The sequence below is a fragment of the Schistocerca piceifrons genome, chromosome 4 (assembly GCF_021461385.2).
Source record: "Schistocerca piceifrons isolate TAMUIC-IGC-003096 chromosome 4, iqSchPice1.1, whole genome shotgun sequence".
Classification (NCBI taxonomy): Eukaryota; Metazoa; Arthropoda; class Insecta; order Orthoptera; family Acrididae; genus Schistocerca; species Schistocerca piceifrons.
Genome location: NC_060141.1, coordinates 159,237,451 through 159,259,665, shown reverse-complemented (window position 1 = coordinate 159,259,665; position 22,215 = coordinate 159,237,451). Strand labels below are relative to the sequence as shown.

The 22,215-nt window shown below is 41.4% G+C and overlaps 1 protein-coding gene across 1 annotated transcript in view; it reads left to right on the top strand.

Moving 5' to 3' along the window:
• LOC124795690 overlaps window positions 1–19,811 on the top strand; it is a 371,675-nt gene extending 351,864 nt beyond the window's left edge. Inside the window, exon 4 of the mRNA XM_047259771.1 lies at window positions 19,697–19,811. Within this exon, the coding sequence (XP_047115727.1) occupies window positions 19,697–19,811 (115 nt within the window). The remainder of the gene's footprint in view (window positions 1–19,696) is intronic.
• Window positions 19,812–22,215: the final 2,404 nt, after the last annotated feature.

The following is a 22,215-nucleotide window of genomic DNA, read 5'->3' as shown; positions in this document are numbered from 1 at the left end:
CATACACATTTCGCCTTTTTATACTTCTTCAAAGGATTTTCTTTCTGAAGTGATAGATTAGATGGGTAGATGACATAACTAATGATGAAATATTAAATAGAATTGGGGAGAAGAGGAGTTTGTGGCACAACTTGACAAAAAGAAGGGACCGGTTAGTAGGACGTGTTCTGATGCATCAAGGGATCACAAATTTAGCATTGGAGGGCAGGGCGTGGAGGGTAAAAATCGTACAGGATAGGGTAGCATGGAGAGCTGCATCAAACCAGTCTCAGAACTGAAGACCACAACAACAACAACAGCTGTGTTTCACACATGATACACAATCAAGACAGATCCCATCATAATTTTTACATAAACAATATGCTACTTACACTTTACTGGTTTGTCGTGCCAAAGTCTGCGTTTCCTTTCTTGTTGTCACAAGTTAAGAAACGCACTTCACTTTCGAACTTGGCCTCATATTCTCGTAGAAATCTACTGATTTCCTCGTTTCCGCATTTTGTTTTTCGCTAACTAAGAGATGTGAAACACTGATCAGCAATTGCTTTAGATGTATCGTACGAGCACTGTGGCGATTTTTGTTATAAGCGGTGTTTGTTTATTTTCCATCTTCTGTCTTGTCTGAGTACACAACTGTTACCATCCTAATCTCTTAATCTCTGTCACTTTTCTGTTCTTTATGTCTCTTCTTTTGTGTGTGTGTGTGTGTGTGTGTGTGTAGCACAGTTTTTAAGCTTTTTAAAGTTTTTTTTTTTTTTTTTTTTTTTTTTTTAAGGAAAGTAGTGGAAAGCGTGGTAGAATGTTGTAGTTTGCAACTTTCAAAACAAACTCGTTCATTCTCCTTACAGATCTAGTCTTGGTATAATTTCATAGAAAACATATCACATGTTAACTGACGTAGTACGCTAGCACTAATCACACCAGCACAAGTGGTAGTGACAGTTGTAGCAAATATGGCTACCTCCGCTGGTCGCACGTGTCCTGGCTGTGTTTTGGTTTGAAGAACCAAGGTCTGCGGCAGCTGTGCTTAAGATTCATAGTGTGTGCAATTTATGCACTTCTAACACACTCATAACTTAAGCCACCCTGTGCCGGACATTTCTCAGCACAGCAGAAGTACCGGAAGTACGAGTGTTCAGGTTAGCGTATGAAATCAATCCTTTGCTGCATACGAATATAGCATCGTTTTACTCCTATAAAGAAGCTCAATAATCGTCAGTCTTCTGCCTCTCCCTCGCAACTATAAGACGTCTCCACTTGCAGATTAAGCCACCAGTCCAGGTAAGCAGTGACATAGTCCTAAAACCAAATCAGTGTTATTCGCCAAGTACTTTAATAAGCCAGCAGTACTCGTGTACCTGAATAGCACTGTGTTGCCGCACGGGCCTCCACCCATCGACTTCAGCAGGCTGCACACGCCCTGCCTTTACGACTCCCGATGGCGCCATCAGCAACGGTCAAAGAGGGGATAATTCACAGATGTGCCACTCATCGGCACAGAAAGAAATTTGTATATTTAAATAATTACGAATTTATTTATTCAGTGACAAAAAGCTGCCTCAATCTTGTACGGGCAATAATTTTTGCAGACAACGCTGTTACCTACAATGAAATACTGTCTGAAAAAACTGCACAAATATTAATTCAAATTTTGATAAGATTTTGAAGTGGCGTAAAGATTGCCGATCTGCTTCACATGTTCAGAAATGTAAAATTGACCGCAACAAAACAAGCAAAGACGTTGTATCCTGCGATTACTGTAGCAATGAATCACAATTAGAAGGAGTCAACTCCTACGAATAGCTAAATACAAAAGCTTGCAGGGATATAAAATGGAATTATCACATAGGCTCACCCGTTGATAAAACTGATGACAGACTTTGCTTCATTGGTAGGATCCTAACAAAATACCGATGTTCAAAGATGATTGATTACAAAACACTCGTGCGACCCATCCTAGAATATTACTCAAGTGTTTGGTACCCATCCCAAATAGGAACAATTGGATAAATGAGCATATTCACGGAACGACTGCACAAATGGTCACAGGTTTGTTTGACCAATGGGAGGGCGTCACGAAGCTGTTGAAAAACTTAAACTGGCAGACACTTAAAGGAAGAAGTGAAATATCTGCTGAAAGCCTACTTAACGAAGGTTCAAGGACGATTATTAAGTGACCAGTCTGTGTACTACAACCGCGTACATATCGCGAAGACAAGATTGCACCAATTACAGGGCGCGCCGAGTAGTTTAAGCAGTTATTCTTTCCGTTCTCTCTACAGACATTCTACAGTGGATTTCAAAGTATAGAAGTAGAATGAGACGTAGATTTGAATTTATTGTGACTACTGTAACGCGGAGGGTTTCTCCAAAGACCCATGCGTGATCACTTCTGTTTTTTTACAGATGGTTTTTCAGGAAAAATTAAAATGTTAACATGTGACAATGCAGACCGGTTCGAATAAAAACGTTTACATAGCGTGTGTCTAACTTTTGTTGGTTTCTGATATATAGCTGATTACAGTTTTCCTTTCACGTGCTGGTACTCCAGTTGTTCTGGGTTTATTTATCGATGATCATTCCTAGTTCTGAAGTTCAAGTTGTGAAGTTGTGCCTAACTTTACAAAAATTGGGTTTTTCAACTGGGTTTCTGATTTTTTGGCCATTTCTCCTCTATCGTCCGAACATGCCGCACGTTTTTACAAATGCGGGCGTATCCCGATGTGAAACAATGGAAAATGTGGGATGGAATGACAGTAATATGAATTAGAAAAGATTATAAGTCATCACATAGACAAGTTGTTGAGCAGCAAACACACTTATTTAAAAAAAAATGAAAACAGACTCAGCTATTGGACTCAGCCTTTCTTCAGACTTACGAGGAAACATTGCCAACTTGGCCTCACATTTTAAGGAAATAGAGTGCACTTGGATGACATCGGCACGAGAACCCGTGCGAAAATTTGGGTCATAACCTTTACAGTACGCAGTTATGACCTTCTGAATGTACAGCTTTTAAAGTTCGCGAGCGCCGGTTCCTTGTCATTCGCTCCACTGCAAGCGCCTAACTCTTGAACGCGAAGTACTGTACAATGGAGTGACAACCAGAGCCCTCATGTTCGCGGGATGTTGAAGGCGAGGGAGAGAAGGGGGAGGCGAGAGCATCTGCATAGCGTGTTATGAGATGTTATTCGAGAAAACATGTTATTCTAAGCGCAAAATAGGTAAGTAGCGTGAGTACATAACACGTCAACCTCAAGCCCATATAGGCACAACATTATTTAACAATATTTTTATTTTATTATTATCCAAGAAGTAGCGGTTGTTATGTTTTTACAGTAATAACTGGTAGCATTCAACCGTAACTTTTGTCCTGCACACAACTCAAAACGGGTTTCAAAAGACAATGTTCTTATCAGGTTGTAAAACTTAGCTCATCAGGTTAAAACTCTAAAAAGTCTACCAACACAATTGTGTCTTTCATTCCATTTTATTTTGTGAACGCCGTAATTGCACTGGCAGAATTTTTAGCTCTTTAACATCATGAGCTAAGCTTTGCAACCTAATAATCAGAGGATAATCTCTCGAAACGGGATACTGAGTTGTTTGTAGGACTACAATTCTCTTATTGATATTCTGCAGATATTCAAATGCGTCAAAAGCAAAATGAGTAAACGTAAGCAACTGAAGGATTATTATGGAGTGAAGTTAATTTTCGATTTACAATTTAATCATGACAATCACGTTGAAGGATAACGTATCTCCTGCAAATGTACTTCACTTTAACATAGTCAGCTTTAAGATCCAAAGAAATTAATTAACGACAGCTTTGTTAATGAATAAACAGTGTTACGCCACTTCCTTAATGACACACCCTTTCATTCATTTGCAGTGCATTTGTGAAACGCAACATAAAAACGTTCAAAGCAAAGAGCTCTCTGATATAAGCTACAGGTTAGAAACAGTGCACTTTGACATAATGAACAAAGCTTGTTACCAATGTCACAACAGTATTTCACAAACCTCTTACTCACTCCACTGTACAGTACCTTGCGCTCAGGCACTAGGCGGCTGCAGTGGGGCGGAACGAGTGACAAACAGCCGGTGTGTGCGCGTGTTTAAAAGCTGTACATTCAAAAGGTCATAACTGCTTACTGTCAGACTTATGGCCCAATTTTCGAGCAGAATCAATTGCTGGCGCTGATATCTTGATATCTTGCAGTTGTGCTATTTTCCTTTTAAATTTGAGGTTAAGTTGGTGATGTTTCCTTGTCAGAAAGTACACACACACGAACGCACACACACACACACACACACACACACACACACACACACACACGCACACACAAATACACTGCGTTCGTAGATGCACAACTAATACCCACACGTATGGTTGCTGTCGTCTCCGGGTGGCTCAGGCGTTATTTCTCAAAATGTGAAGAAGTACTCCTTCGATAGCTTACTCTGCGCTTCAATGTACCGTAAATAGAGTATACTTAACCGATTTTTAGGTTCAAATGTGATTGTCATAACTGTTTTTTTTTTTAATTCTGTGATATTAACGTTGGTGAACATGGGAACATGTGCACTGATAACGTAAGGAATGAAGAGGTTCTGCGAAGAATTGCAGAGGAAAGGAATATGTGAAAAACACTGACAGGAAGAAGGAAGTGGATGATAGGACATCTTTTAAGACATCAGCTTGTAGCTTCCATGGTTCTGGAGGGAGATATAGAGGGTAAAAACTGTAAATGAAGACAGAGACTGAAACACATCCAGGAAATGATTGAGTACGTAGGTTGCAAGTGCTATTCTGAGATGAAGAGGTTGTCACAGGAGAAGAAATCGTGGAGGCCCGCATCAAACCAGTAAGAAGACTGAGGACTCGAAAAATGAAAGTGTTACACACTAATTAGTACAACACATTTTCTAAAATGCAGAGGGGTAATGGAAAAAATTGTAAGAGGTCAAAGTTATCATGGATTTGGAGATACATTGACTGGCCTATACTTGCACCACAACTGTCAGCTACCATTCCATTTGTGGCCAATATTTCAAAAATACAATGAAATTTGACCACCTACAAATAGATACATTGATCTAAAATTTTCTTACTTGTTTTTTTTTTCAGCCTCATAAAAGAAAAAACCTAGTGCGGTACATAGGTCAGTGTGATCCATCATCAAAATTATAATTACAATGAAAGGTACTAAGATGGAGTACCACATACCTAGCGTAATACTTTCAATTTCATCCATCTTAGACGTAAATATCCGTTTCAAAACATCCATCGCAGTTAGAATTAAGGTTATCTGTTCTTCATTTATCGAGACAATACTGGTACTTGTGGTCAAACAAACCACTGCCTGAATCATAACAGCTTTCAATTTGAGCAGCCTATGACTGACATTTGTTTTTCTTAGTTGTAGGCACATTAACAGTTACAAATAAACCTTCATCTATATACCGATGGTTAGTGCTTGTGTTCCTTAGTTCCACACTGTCATTGGCACCAAAATTGTTTAATAAACGATGCATCTGCAGTTATGAGGTAGCAATGACCAGCGGTCAAAGTAACTCCAAAACAGAGAAATCATGCACATGAACTCAGAATGCGTAATATAGTGGCAGACATATACTTGTGAACAAAAAACTAATTGGTGGTCTGTTTTGAAAAATAATCGAGTAGCATACGTGATATACTTGAAAATAGCGATCGCTTGGACAATCTGACTTTAACACACTTTTTCGTATACAGTTATGAGTCGCAACACCTTCACCAACGGTTGCACAAGAAAAATCGGCACTACATAGCGCCGTTTAGAGTATATTTATGGAACTTTACTACCAAACGATGTGTACTAAACACCCAACTGAGAGCCAGCAGAGAGATATAAAACTCTTGGTGTCTGAGTGGCCAAAGTAACCACGGCGGTCAAAGTACACCCGGTTTGCAGTAGCTTTAAACGTGCCTGTTTACCGCTCAACACGTCCTCTAAGTGGTGGGTGACGGTCTATCCTAATTGATATGGAAACGCTGCTGCCGATGGTTGCAGAGAATACGATCCATCATCTACACTTTCTAGAAAATGGGCTTCCAGCATTATTGGAAGAGATTCCTTTGGCTACAAGGATGCGTATGTTCTTCCACCACGACAGGAACCCTGCACATTCTAGTCGTCAGGTGACATTATCTAAATCTAATATCTCCCGGTAGATGGATCGGCAAAAATGGTCACGTTTCTTGGTCAACGAGGTCCCCGGACCTAGCCCCTTTAGACTTTTGAAAAGCGAGGTCTACAAAGTGAGAGTAAATACAAGAGACGAACTGATCATTTGAGTTATGTATGGTCCTGCCCTCATAAAAGAGCACCACGACGTCAGAAGAGCTATACGTAGTGTTTTCAAGAAAATTCCAAATTGCACCGAAGTCGGAGATAGAATTTACAATCAACTGTGAACTTAATCATTTGACTTTCCTTAACATTCTGCGAGTTTTTGGTTTACATTCTAGCAGCTGTACGTCTGTAATCAATAAAAATTGAACACGTGTCATTCGAATTAGTCTATACAATCACCTCTGAAACACCCTGTATATACAGGGCTACTATAAATAACTTATTAGTTTCCAGCGTTGTACATTTGCTAAAGTACTGCATGTGCAGGTGTGGCTGGTGCATAAACTCACTAAATTTGTATTTTACGCTTTACAAATATCCGATCACACACGTCCAAGTTCTTTCCATAACTAATGTAACAACACGCTTTGAGTGGCCATCACGGCACTACTGACGCCTTCACTGAGCTGTTCCAGTCCACCTGACTGTCGGGGAGAGGGGGGGCGGGGAGGGGTACGTAAACACGGTCCAAAGGTCCTTAATGTACCCCCAAAGAATGAGGTTACAAGGAATCAGATCAGGCGACCTGGCGGTGGGGGCGGGGGGCGGGGGGAAGGGGGGGGGGGGCAAGGGAACACTATGCCCAATCCAGCGATCAGCGATGCCGTAAGTTACGATTTAGGTAACGACGATCATCGATGCTCTAATTAGGGGTGCCCCGTCTTGTTGAAAGAGCTGTGGAAACGACCACCACTGCAACATCTCAAGGTGAAAGGCACCTGTCACAATCTTCTCACAGAAGAAAAACGGCCTATACAGCTTCGCGTCGTCGTCGAATCTCGTTCCAGTGCCACAATTTCATGAGGATCTTCAGCGCCCCACACTCTCACATTGTGGCGATACAACTTTTCAGATAAATGGAAGGATGCTTCATCGCTGAACGTTAGCTTGTCCATACTCAGGTGCTTCTTGCATTGTGATACAAAATTGAAGGCACCAGCCACAATTGTCTGATTTTAATTGTTGCGCGAGCTGCACACGGTACGGTCTGAAATGTAGCCACTGTTGCAAAATTTGCCACATAGTTTGTTGCGGTATTCCATGTTCGTGGCTTGCGCGGGTCGTTACTTTGTTTGGACTGCAAGCTAAACCTTCCCTCACGCTCACCACAGTTTCCTTTGGCACATTTGCTCGACCGGTACTTTTTTCTTCACAGAAACAGCCACTGTCGATGTCTACACACAATGCTGTGTTTACATGCCTTTTCATTTCCATAATTCCTTCTGAATGCGCGCCACCGCGTTGTAACAGATAAACATATCGCATGTTCCAACATACGAGTACAAAAAGTCCTTTCTTGATTTGTCGTCATTTAGTCAAGGTACTGTACTGGTAACGCCAACTGGTGGGCACAATCTAAACTCGGGAATTAACGGTTCTATTCATGCATCAGTGATATCTGTATATGTAAAACATTGAGAAATAGGAAATTTTGAAAACGAGTGAATCGCTTATAGTAGCCCCGTATATTAATCAATACAATAATCATATTACTCATATATAGGAGTAGTGGATTTGATATATTTGCTAAACACTAGTTGAACAAATCGTGTAGTGCAAAAAATTCGATATGGGGCTTGTGTTAGAATTGCTTCGTAATGGAATATAATGCAACCTGAAAGTTTTTTACGCAGTGTGGTAAGGCCTGGGATTTATGTCAAAAATGAATAATCATTGAAGTGGAGAGGCTCAGTATTCTTGGGTTCAGAAAAGGACAGAGGTAAAACGGGAAGTAATATACTGTCGTCACTGGTTACCAAGGTGCGAATGTTCTAGAAGAAAATCTGGGAAGTAAATAATGAATCATTCTCAACACAAACACAATCAAAAAATTCAAGAGCCTGAAGTTTATCAGCGATAATGATTATTACGAAATAACCAAGTATTCGCACTAGATGTTAGTGTCTTTATTATTCGCAGGTCGTATTAAAACCACCTTGCGGTACTCCCGAACATCATACGCAAGTTTTTTGCTTCCTCTTTTAATAAAACGTCACACTTCTTTATTTCTGATGCGTTAACCGTGATACGCCTAACAGACATACATGAACGCCGTAAATCACACGGTATTACCTCGTCCTGCATAAAGCCGCCGTCCCATCACGCGGCGCGCAGGAGGAAAACTCCCTCACCAGCGAAAATTGCCACGGCGGAGGAGAAACATAGTAATTTGAAAGTGGGCAGAAACTGGAGGAGGTACTATCACCAAGTAATATGCATGCTGTCGGCTGTAACCGGGAAGTCATAAAATTTCGAAAGCGCTTTAATTGGACACCAAACGCCAATAAAATGTAAAAGGGAGCTAGTTGAGAATTTGATAGAGATTCAATTACAGCGATCAGATTCCGCATTACTCTGTACATGAAGGTAAGTTTTTATCTTAAGTTTGAACTCCTGGAATTTTTGTTTCATTGAGGCATGCACTCTAATAATTGCGATTCAGCTTATGTAGGTGGCTGACGTAAGACCTGTTGTGATACGCATCTAAATATTGATATCACTTTGATGGTATCGGTAATTAAATGGCGAAGCAACGATGCAGTAGAGGAAAGGTTTCTCAGAAGGTCTAGATGATGGCAATGTGGAAAGAATGGGTGGGAGATTATTTTACTACCTTATTTGTTCTCTTTCTACAAGAATCCTTTAATCAGAGGTGAAGGCATTGGCTTGCATTCAAAGAATAAATATTGCGCAGGATATCTTCTTCACCTTGAAAATGGTCGCACTTTTACATGCACAACATACCCGTCACAACGGTCATTATATTGCGTATCTCAAAATTTCTAAAATTCAACCTGGACTTGCAAACATAATGGTTGAAAATCAGCAGCGTCCTCTTAACTGCTATGGAATTGGTTCACCCCTGGCATCTATAGCACACAAATTATTCGATTAAGAAATTTAGGCACGTAAAAATTTGAGCATCACGTTTCGTCGTATCGTACTCGGGATGTACTTTGGTAGCCAGGTAGGATAGAGTGAAAGCTCACGAAGTACTAGTAATTGGTAATTTTTGTTGTGATGCTGTATTCAATTGTGAGCTGAGAAGCAATGCTGGAATCGCCATGTTAATAAAACCAGGTACATTAATGACCATCTCTTGTCCGCGCGTGGTAGCTGAGTGGTCAGCGCGCCGGAATGTCCTACCCAACGGCTCGGGTTCGATTACCGGCTGGGTTGGATATTTTCTCCACTCAGGGACTGGGTGTTCTGTTGTCCTCATCATCATCATCATCATCATTTCATCCCCATCGGCACGCAAGTCGCCGAAGTGGCGTCACCTCGAAAGACTTGCACCAGGCGAACAGTCTACCCTAGCCACACGGCATTTACATAATGGCCATCTTAAAAATTTGTAACCCATTCAGCCTGATAGTATAAAAATTTAGAAATGCCAGAAAAATATTGACTTTGATTTCGACTTTGTAACAGGCATATGTGGATTGTGGCATTCATACTGCAAACATTTATAGAGCATGTGCTGTCGCTCAATGTTTATTATTAAAACCAGACACTGTCAGTGCAGCCTCAGAAGCCCAGGCTTGAAAATGAACCTGTAACGGTCCAAGATGCTACTCCAGGCGGGTGTAAAGTGCATGTGCGCAGCGGAAAATACTGAACGCTAAAATAATGATTTGGCCCGTCTGACTACCCCCTGAAGCAGATCTTAGTATTTCTTAATGCTCTTTAACATATGAATTACAATATTAACATAAATGAATGATTAAGGCAACTAATACTACTAAATGATAAACGTTGTTTCTCATTATAATTTATTGCAGATTAAAAAACAACCCTTTATATTACAATTGTCTATATTTCCTGACTAAAAATTGCTTATCAGTTGCCCAACTCTGCCCCTTTTTTATGGCCACACGATCCAACATAAATAATGCGAAATGACTGACATCGTCTATGTACCGAACACTAGAAGACACTACTTTCAAAGGTGATCTACGGTGGTGTGGAACCTCAGTGAAAATAACTAGCGTGATGACAATTGTTTAGCTTCATAGCCCTAATAAGCTGAAGCAATTAGCAATATCACCGTATGTACTGCGTCCGGTTCGTCGGAGTGATGGTTCTCGTACACGTCTGCGACAATGGAAGAACTCCAACCACAACACTAGGACGGCAGAAGACGGTCTTCTGACTAATACACTCTAATACTGTCTTCTCCTCTCTGTGTTCTACAGACGAAAAACGCGAACTCCAAGCACAAGGACGGAGTACAATAACGTCTCAACGTAAGTATAGGCAGAAGAAGTGCTCTCAATCACTGAACCCTGTGTACTCAACGACGACTTCCAACCCAGAGGCGAAGTCCAGAATCGTATAAGTTCGCATCAGTACAGTGCCTAACCGTTCTAACTATAAACTCTCCTGAGAGCAAGGACAGCAAGTCTACCTGTACCAACAAAGCTGATACTGAGAGACCATCACACACGGGCGCTCAAAAACGGAAGACCACTTCCTCTCCACCGCTGGCACTCCAGCAAGACTCGGCTCCCCTCCCTCGTAACTGCAGAAGGCGTATCATATTCTCGAAATCCCGGAATATTCTTCCTCTCTACAGATTCTTCCGAGCGCCGACCAACCATATTCTAGTCTTTTGTCGTCCAGCGCGGAAAGTTTGCGAGGGAATACCTCTACTCGTACAATGGTACGCTTCTCGGTAAAAATTCTTGGAAATAACCCAGCCTGTATGATTTCCGAGGCGAGCATCCTCGTTCCTCTCAGCTGCGTCCAAGATTTGCAGTCCCCGGTTATCGTTCCGGTCCTGCTGCAAGGGCCGCGACTCTGTTGTGCTCCAGAGCTCAGGTGCCCCAACGTCGGTCTTGCTACTTCCTGTGTTTAACACAAATATGGTTGAAATGGCTCTGAGCACTATGGGACTTAACTTCTGAGGTCATCAGTGCCCTAGAACTTAGAACTACTTAAACCTAACTAACCTAAGGACATCACACACATCCAAGCCCGAGGCAGCATTCGAACCTGCGACCGTAGCGGTCGTGCGGTTCCAGACTGTAGCGCCTAGAACCGCTCGGTCAAGTCGGCCGACGACCAACACACCTGTGTGCGCGTTCCGCCTGCCGTTTCATATCCACTGGCGTTCCAGCCTCTACTAGTAAAGGCAATCATTCATTACGCCGTTTTGATAATAAAGATACTCCGTCGCCTTTCATGCAGAAGAGTTAACAATTATATACAAGGTGTACGAGACAATGTCAGTCTCTTTAAATATTAATGTATATGATGTACAACCTATCAAATGATACCTAATTGTGGTTGTAGATCACGGCAAAGCATGCAGATCAGTGCTTGTAAGGTGCGAAATTATAGCCACCTTACAAGGGCTCTAAACTAGTCGCGTAATAAATACTGCAGCTGTTGACAGAACCATTAATAAACGCTTTAAGAAACATATTTCATGCATATGTTTCCTATTTTACGCTCATTATGAATATGAGGAAAATATCTCACAGATTGTAGCATCTCCACTACCTGCTAACAATATTCAGAAATGTACAACTTGTATGTATGTAACGTTAAAAGTAGTGAGAAACCAATCATGTTACACTGTAATTGATACAGTGTTGACCACAAAAACGTACAAGTTACTCTTAGTGAAGCTGTTTCTACACTGTACTTAGATAATAATTATAGTCTAAGCATGATAGATTTCTTACTATTTTTAATGTTTAATACTTTCATAAAAATGTATGTTTTTAAATATTGATGGGAGTTTTGCATTCGTACATTAACTGAAAAACAAGTATTCCGTTTTTTCCCTTATATCTGAAGGTTATTGCTAGTCATCGGAACCGATTATCATCTAATTATTATTACATTATATTGGGATCAAGACTATTTAAAGCATTATAATGAATAATAAAGATGACTTTGTCTCCTTCACAGGTCTGCATGTCCAGCATGCATTTGCAAATATTACGTGGGCGATTACTGTAAAAGTAATAGGATAGGCCAACAGCGCCTTCGTGGATTTCCACCATTACCACTCGAATCACAGTCTGGAACCGCGCGACCGCTGCGGTCCCAGGTTCGAATCCTGCCTCGGGCATGGATGTGTGTGATGTCCTTAAGTTAGTTAGGTTTAAGTAATTCTAAGTTCTATGGGACTTATGACCTGAGAAGTTAAGTCCCATAGTGCTCAGAGCCATTTGAACCATTTGAATTACTCGAATCTCTGCACGTATTTCAAGGTGGTACTCTTAACATTTGTCGAGGACTTTTTACCAGTTATCCACACTGAATTATGTTGGCGATGTAAAGAGTTAAATAAAGTAGGACATCCGTTGTGGAATAAATGAAAACTGGTGATTAAGTGTTGACGAAAGCAAAAGAGTGAAGTACGACTTATGGAAATCTATGTGCTGGATTTTTAGTAGTTTACGACACTATTGCAGAATGCCGGAGGGAAGACTCCAGTAGCTCCTAACTTAACCTGAAGCACATGAAAAGGGCTAATTTATTTTCCTATTTTTACTCTTACAATTACTTTCCTCTTAAATCGTACATGAACGCAAATAACGAAAAATCCGGTTAAACTGTAAATGTTGCATTAAATTTATCGGTTCCATTTTCTTCAATGAACCATCATCCGCTTACTTAGAAGTTTATTATTACTTGTTACTTAGAAATGTGTTATTAGACAGCAGTTTCTGGCATTTTATGAACAAAACAAAGAAACTTTGTGAGAAGTTCGCAGTTTTTGTCGCGCAGAACTAGACCGACATTACAAAGAAAGTTCTGAACAAAAAATTGTTCTCTGTACGGGATTTGGCATTAAAAGGTTGCAGAATGAAGGAGTCAACATGTGCGATCGAGATTAGCTTTTTAGGAATAAATGATCAAAAGTAAAGCGGCCAGTGGTTTCTTCACACAACCTACACTGTGAGTAAATGTGATAGTGTGCGTGGAGTATTTTCAAACAAAAGTGACGGTCAGTATTTGATTGTGTTACGCAGGGCGTAGGTTCATAGGAATGTAGCGTGTGAAAACGCTGCACTTGTAAAAGCTCGTGTGTGCGCAGACGTGGATCCGAGGAGGGGGGGAGGTTTGTATGGGAGTCATAGCTCTCCTTCCTCTTCCTCAAAAAATTTTTATCGAAAAGTGTTTACATTTCTACATAAATCAATAATCAAATTTTTCAGCTTAATTTCCGAGAATATAGTATGATAAAAGGTAGGAGTTTCAAAAATGCAGTGAATCTTATAAACAGACGATACTTTCCAGTTTACAGCCAGAGTGGATGGGCTTACGGCTGGAAAGGCTGTGAAAAACATTCCGTACAGGTAAAGGTGCCCATTCATAGATGCTGATCGTACCTGGTGGTTCGTAAGTTCACAGGCGGAACAGGCGTTGAGAACAGAAAGGGAAAGACACTCAACTACAAAAAAAGTAGCTGAGAGATTGAGTTTCCGAAAGGATGCGATACAACTGCGGAGTCAGCGGTCCTTCTATTTACACGCTCGCATAGCCGTACTCTCCAGTAGAGATCAGAAATAAACTCCGTACTCCGTAGTTTACGGACTATAACAAGTATCTTTTTTTTCGAAAAGTTGCCTCCAAAATTCAAGTGCGTCTTATACTCAAAATTAACATAAGAATGTCCAGTGTTTGATTTAAAAGTGACGCCAGTTTTAAAAATGGCCTTATATTCGATGCCGCGGGAAACCTATGTCTATCTGGCAACATTGGATTCAACTGACAACAGGTGTACAGCGATGTGACGAATATGAGTTGCAGGGATACAAAAGTTTACTAACAATGTCTCCCCCGCCTGCCCCGGTATCACAAACCCAGAACTCTGTCTGCCTAGGAGGCATCACTGAAGCCTACGGTGCAAGTGAACTTGAATTGGAAGTGATTTGCGTTATCAGTAATAGAACAATAGTTTTGTTAGTAGCTAGTTTCATAATGGAAAGAAAGGTATCCATATGGTGCGGGCTATAAATTGAAAATAACAGCATATGCAGAAGAATTTGGAAAGAAAGCAACTGAGCGTCATTTCGGCTCTCCGCGAGCGGAAAAAAACAATCGGGACTGACGGACTTGTAAAGAAGAACTGAAAAAAATGACGAAGACTAAATGTGCAAATAGAGGACTAAATGCAAATTGGCCAAAACTAGGAGATGAAATACTGAAATGGATTCAGGGACACTGTCAAAATGGCACTACAATTAACACAAAAATATTTCAAATACACGCTCGTAAGCTAGAGCTACAGTGGAAATTGACAAACTTTAAGGTTGGAGTTGGTTGGTGCTACAGGTTTATGAAGCGTCATGGGCTTAGCATGCGAGCAAAAACCAAAATATCACAGAAAACGCCACAAGAGTACAAAGATAAAATGTTATCTTTCGATCGCTTTATTATTTAACATCGAAAGAAAACCAGTCTGGAATTAAGCCAAATAACGAAAAATGAAAGAAACTATTCTGACACTTGACGTGTAACAGAACGGTTGCCGCGAAAGATGCTAAAATTGTAATTGTAAAAACCAATAGACGTGAAAAAAATACACTACACTGTTATCCTTTCGTGTTGTTCTGACGGTACTAAACTTAATCCAGTGATCATTTTCAAGCCAAAACCTTCTGAAATACCGCCCGGTGTTATTCACGTACATGACAAGAGTTGGATGGACGGGGCTGGTACGAAATTATGGAGAGAAGAAAAGGTGCTTTATTGAAGAAGAGTTTCCTTCTTGTGCTAGATCACTTTGGTAGTCATTTGAAATATTTTGTCAAAGAGAAATTGAGACAGGAGAGCTTGCTTTTATTTCGGGAGGACTTACTTCACAAATGCAAACTCTTGATGTCTCGATAAAATACACAATCTGAAGTGTATATGGAAAAGGAATGGAACAAATGGACGATGGATAAAATAGTCGTGGTCTAGATGAGAGAAGACATTATTGTTGAATCTTTCAAGAAGTCCAGCATAGATAACGCTCTCGATGACAGTGAAGACGAGCTTATACATATGAAGAGAACAACAATGACGACGAAGGGGAAGAAGAAGAAGAAGGAAGTTCAGATAACGATTTCCAGGGATTTTAAAGGCCAGTTCTGTTTTATAAACTAACGTTTTGTTTAGTCTGGGTTTGCAATCTAATATAAAAGTGGTAAAAATGATATTTAAAAAATGTTTAATAATTAAGGTACGTCTTGTAGTCCGTAACGTCTTATAGTCCGTAAAATACCTTACTCGCTTTAAATTCGCCAGCTGGTCTTGTGACGTCATCTCCGAACTCGCCGTGTCTGTATGCCTGTAGACTCAACAACTGAGTCTTCGCCGCAGACCAGTCTTCGCTTAAGTCTGTTGTAAGGTACAAAATGGACTACACTCCTTCAGAAAGGAGAGCGAGTACACGAGTTCGCAAGTATAACCGCGGTCTCGCGACATTCCAGCTACATACGAAACCGTTTTGAGAGAAATTCCCGCAATGAAACTGTAAATTACTATTGTTTCATTTTACGTGGTCAAGATTTCGGCTTTATAGCCATTCTCAAGTGCAATTTGAAACGTCACAAAATGTCAGACCTACCTAAATGATAAGTTATATACCATGTAATGACTTATCGATTCGCAGTGAATATTGTTTAACCGACAGGAAGGAGATGCTGTGATATGCAAATGATTAGCTTTCCAGAGCATTCACACAAGGTTGGCGTGACGACACCTACAACGTGCTGACATGAGGAAAGTTTACAACCGATTTCTCACACACCAACAGCAGTTCACCGGCGTTGCCTGGTGAAACGTTGTTGTGATGCCTCGTGTAAGGAGGAGAAATGCGTACCATCACGTTTCCGACATTTATAAAGGTCGGATTGTAGCCTATTGCGATTGCCGTTTATCGTATCGCGACATTGCTGCTTGCGTTGGTCGAGATCTAATGACTGTTTGCAAAATATGGAATCGGGGGGTTCAGGAGGGTAATACGGAACGCCGTGCTGGATCCCAGCAGCCTCGTATCACTAGCAGTCGAGATGACTGGCATCTTATCTGCATGGCTGTAACGGATCGTGCAGCCACGACTCGATCCCTGAGTCAACAGATGGGAACCTTTGCAAGACAACAACCATCTGCACCAACAGTTCGACGACGTTTGCAGCAGCATGGACTATCAGCTCAGAGACGATAGCTGCGGTTACATTTGACGCTGCATCACAGACTGGAGCGCCTGCGATGGTGTACTCAACGACGAACCTGGGACCACGAATGGCAAAACGTCATTTTTTCAGATGAATCCAGGTTCTGTTACAGCATCATGATGGTCGCATCCGTGTTTGGCGACATCGAGGCGAACGCACATTGGAAGCGTGTATTCGTCATCGCCATACTGGCGTATCACCCAGCGTGATTGTATGGGGTGCCATTGGTTACACGTCTCGGTCACTTCTTGTTCGCATTGACGACACTTTGAACAGTGGACGTTACAGTTCAGATGTGTTACGACCCGCGGCTCTACGCTTCATTCGATCCCTGCGAACCCTACATTTCAGCAGGATAATGCACTACCCCATGTTGCAGGTCCTGTACGGGACTTTCTGGATACAGAAAATGTTCGACTGCTGCCCTGGCCAGCACATTCTCCAGATCTCTCACCAACTAAAAAAGTCTGGTCAATGGCCGAGAAACTGGCTCGTCACAATACGCCAGTCACTACTCTTGATGAACTGTGGTATCGTGTTGAAGCTGCATGGGCAACTGTACCTGTACACGCCATCCAAGCTCTGTTTGACTCAATGCCCAGGTGTATCAAGGCCGTTATTACGGCCAGAGGTGGTTGTTCTGGGTACTGATTTCTCAGGATCTATGCACCCAAATTGCGTGAAAATGTAATCACATGTCAGTTCTAGTATAATATATTTGTCCAATGAATACCCGTTTATCATCTGAATTTCTTCTTGGTGTAGCAATTGTAATGGCCAGTAGTGTACATTTATATAGATAAAACGTTTTCAAAGACTGCTGTAAATTTATTTCAGTTTTTAATATCTACCAACAGAATTCTACCAGTTACGTTGATATATACACACTTTCGATGCGTTACCCAATCTGGACGACAGTAACAGAAAACATGACCTGTGGATGAAGTTCTATCTCTAAATGGGATTAATTGCTAAACTAAATTACAGATATGAATGATAAGGTGCATTCATCGCTGTTAGCCCACAAACGCAAGTTGTCATGGGCAAATGAATAGAGAAATAGTGAGTTTTTTGTCGCAGGTATACAACAGTCGTCGTTTCACGCAGCACTTACGTTTCCTCTTTGTGCAAGTGGAGTAAACACGAATACAACCATTAAGCTTGAATTTTTTGTCGTCTGAAATGTGGACGATAGCGTGAAACGTATTCCAGATATCACTCCCTCTTTAATGGAACCCGTTTGCAATTGTGTACATTGCATCAATTAATTTTCGTCTTACACCATTGACTCAGGAAACAAAAGTTTATTAAATGGAATCAGATTATGTCAATAGATCATTTCGCTTTATCAGTGCTACTTTACAGCAGTAAGATTGTGTATTCATCTTCTATACTAACAGTAGGTCACGACTAGCCTTGCACTCCAGCACGCTGCGGTAAGAGAGAACGAGTCGACGAGTATGAAGCGACTGTAGCGCCACAGTTCTGAGACTCGTAAAACTCGTAGAAAGACATCATGGGCGAACACAGTCTGTCAGCACTGATTTTACAGCGGCGTCTTGATTTGTGAAGTATGCAACCCGAATATTAGATTCGTATTCGCTCCGTTTCTGATCTCTCGTCTCCAGATCTGTTTCCACAACCTGAATGCTAAGAAGGATACTGATAATGATGAGCTGAGTCCTCACTTCAATGTTACATCGTGAAAATCGTGACGCTGTCAATGTTGCGGAAGTTTTTATGGTTCCGTACCTCCACCAGTAAAAAAGAAACCCTTGTTGGATCACTTTGTTATTCGTCTGCCAGTCTGTCTGCCTGTCCTACTGCTAAGCACCTTTCTCTCAGGAACCAGTAAACGAATCAAGTTGAAATTTACGTCACATACTACTGTCTATTATGGTCCGTTGGTGATGTAAGAAATTTAATCTTCTACGTCAATGCGATCAACATATACTGTCATTTATGTCACACATTTTGACTGTCGCAAACTTACACGTCAAAACCCATAGTCATTACACAGAATCGTAAAATTTGAGAAGGAGCAAGTTGTTACAGTAGAAGTCAAGGAAAAAAATCTGAAACTTGTCTATTTGTAATTATATCACACGGAAAAAATATTTTTGACATGTTATCCGATTGTTTGTCTGTTCGTCTGTTAACATCCGTTTTTATTAGGAACGGGCAGATATGTCAAGCTCAAATTTATGTGACATGTTAAATTCCACGTTCCCTTAACGATGTAAAAAATTTAAGATTGTAAGTCAATGCAATCAAAAGATACGGCCATTCATTTCAAACACGAGTATTTTGGTACTTTATAAGTATCAATATCGATAACAGGCAAAAATCGTCGAAATTCTTGGTCTGCATGATGGATGAACTGTTTACATACGTAATTAAGTTTTTATGGAACCCTCGGTGGGCGAGTCCCGTTCGCACTTACCCGGGTTTATTTTATATTATTATAGTTGTTAAATCATTGCATGGCATATGAACTTCTCAAATTTTCTGACGAATGGTTTTGAGATGTATTTTCCTAAATCACAGTTTCTTGCAAAGCACTCGAAGGCGATGTACTTAGCACTAACGTAAACAAATTATCATCACTATATTGAAACATTTTGAATGTTTCATTGTTATTGTTATGAAAATCGCAGGCGTCTGTGGCACGCTAAAAATGAGTTTGACAGAAGAATGTAATAAAGTCAACCCCCCCCCCCCCACAACCCCCGCTAAGACTCAAACTTGGGCCTACACCAGAGTGTACGGAGCTACTTCCTCCTCTCCACACTTCTCGAGTATAAACATGACGGCGCTACCATTCTGGTAAAGTCGTCAGCTGATTTCGTCCAATATTACAGGAGTCGAAGTCAGAGTAACTCCAATTCATCGTTGTGCAGAATTTCAGACGCGGAGAAGCAGGCTGATTGAGAAGAGGGCGTGAGCAAGGACGGCAGATGTGTTTCCCTCTGGCGGCGCCTCCCGGATCCCATTTCCTGCTACAAGTGCCTCCCCACCCGCCCACACCGCCTCCCGCTGCCTGCCCGCAGCCTCCGCCGGTTTCCTTGTGGCGTGACGAGGCGAGCGCCTGGTTTGTGTGTGTGTCTCTTGCAGAGCTCCGTCCGTCCGAATGGCGGAGGACACTTCTTCCGCGGCGGAGGCGCAGACGCCGCTACGGGCGGAAAGCGTCGAGGAGCGGTACCTGCGAATCTGGAACCACGGTGAGTAGGCGCCGCTCTGAGAGGGTATCGGCGCGGCCAGCGAGGGCTGCCGCTCGTCCCAGATGGTGCGCGTACATGCAGCACTTCAATGAACTCTTTCAATAAGTATACTACCGCGCACGACAGTGTCATTTGAACATGTTCACCGACTGGAACAATGGAGCTTCGTAGTGAATGGACGCACTTGAGAGCGGCGGAACTAATAAAGTCGCTATTTGTTGCAGCGGGTCCATTGTAGAACTCTGGATCGACAGGGGCGGTCGTTAATCTAGGGAAGAGATTCACGAATTGAATCTAAAATAAAATCAGAAACCAATTTGAAGCGAAGATCATGAGCTAGAATATTCAAATGTGATTATCGTAACTTTTTTTCTAACAGTTAGTGAACGTAGAGGCTTGTATGAAGGAATCAGATACTAATTAATACAATACATTTCGTAAACTGTAGAGGAAGTAATGGAAAAAGTTACGTGATCAAACTTAGCATTGATTTGGGAATACATCGCCAGGTCTTGCTTCAACCACAGCTGTCAGCTACCATACCATTTATGGTCAGTATTTCAAAAACACAATGAAACTTTGGTCATCCAGAAATAAATACATTAATATAAAGTTTTCTTCGGTGCTTTACTAAACCTCATGAAAGAAAAAGACCTAGTATGATACGTAAATCAAACAATGTGACCCATCATCAAAATTACAAGTATAATGAAAGGTACTAAGATGGAGTATCTCTCACATAGCTCTAAATTTGACTGAGCATAACATCTCCGATTTCATCCATTTTAGACGTAAACCCTCGATGCAAAACGACCACTGCAATTGTAATTACGGTTATCTGTTCTTCATTTATTGGGGGAATGTTTGGAACTTGTGGCCAAAAAAACTTCGTTCCTTGTTTCCGGAGACATTTCACATGGTGTATAGTACTCCAATCACTGCCTCGAGGAACAAATGTAAGACATTTGTTTTTCTCAGTCGCGCGAATCAAATGGTTCAAATGGCTCTGAGCACTATGGGACTTAACTTCTGAGGTCATAAGTCCCATAGAACATAGAACTACTTAAACCTAACTAACCTAAGGACATCACACACATCCATGCCCGAGGCAGGATTCGAACCTGCGACCGTAGCGGTGGCGTGGTTCCAGACTGAAGCGCCTAGAAGCGCTCGGCCACACCGACCGGCCGTACGAATCAGCCTGCGTCTATATACAGATAGTACATGTATGTGTTCCTTAATTCCACGCCATCATCGGCATGAACACAGGTTCATAAATTGCGTATTTCTTATCCAGGGGTAACAATGAGAAGTAATCATGCAGTTGACATCAGAAATAGTGATACAGTGGCAGATCTATACATGTGAACAAAATACTTTGCAATTAAATGATAACGGTGGAATTGGCACAACCTGAATTTAACATACTTTTTCGTATACAATTATAAATCGCATCACATTCACCAACTGCTGCACAAGAAAATCGACACTACATGGCGCCTTTTGCGTACATTGATGGAGCTTTACCACCAAACAGTATAGACTTCACACCCAACTGAGAGCCAGCAGAGAGCTACAAAACTTTTGCTGTTTGAGTGGTCAAAGTAACCACTATGGTCGAGTAGACCCGGTTTGCGGTACCAATGATGCTGCCACGGTAGCGGCGAAAATACAAAAGTCTGTTTGTAGTAGAGGGTCTACTGTAAAATCTCCCACCGACAAAGGCGGTGGTTTAACTGACATAGAGGATCAAGGAACCAACTTTAATCGGAAACCGAACTGAAGTCAATGTCGTCGTAAACCGTAATCGGCACTACCAATTTCCTACTCCGTGAACATAAACAGGAAGAGAGCGCAGGGTTCTTACACAGGTACCAGAAAGTCGCGTTACTGGCGAGGTAATATAGTTCAGTGAGTGTCGGTGGCTTTTTTTTTTAAACAGTTATTTACAGACATTTTACAAGGGATAGGCTGAAAGCGACCAAGTTGTCATTCTTAAGCCATTTGATTACGTAACATGTCTGGATCACATAAATAATTCAAGAAGTTAAAAATAGGTGATGTGATGTTAATTCCTGGTAACTGTGGAACTGGGATGAGCGAAGTATTGGAGAGATGTAATACGCAAAAGGTTATGGGTAATCTATATGGAAAGCGAGCGATACGTGGAATCTAGGTGTTAGGAGGTGAGTGGCAAGGCATCTGACCTAGAAAAGGGTGGACTGAAGTCTTCATTACGGTTGCGTTTGGTAGGGTAGTTTATAGCTGGAAGGAAGAATAGATTTTCGGAATGAGTCTATAGTCTGGTAGGGGAAGGCGACTGAAATTATGTTGCGAAAGGACATGGAATGTTGGCAGGCGAAGGGAAGATGGGATGCGTTAATAGAGGCACGAAAGTAGGGTTTTCTAGTG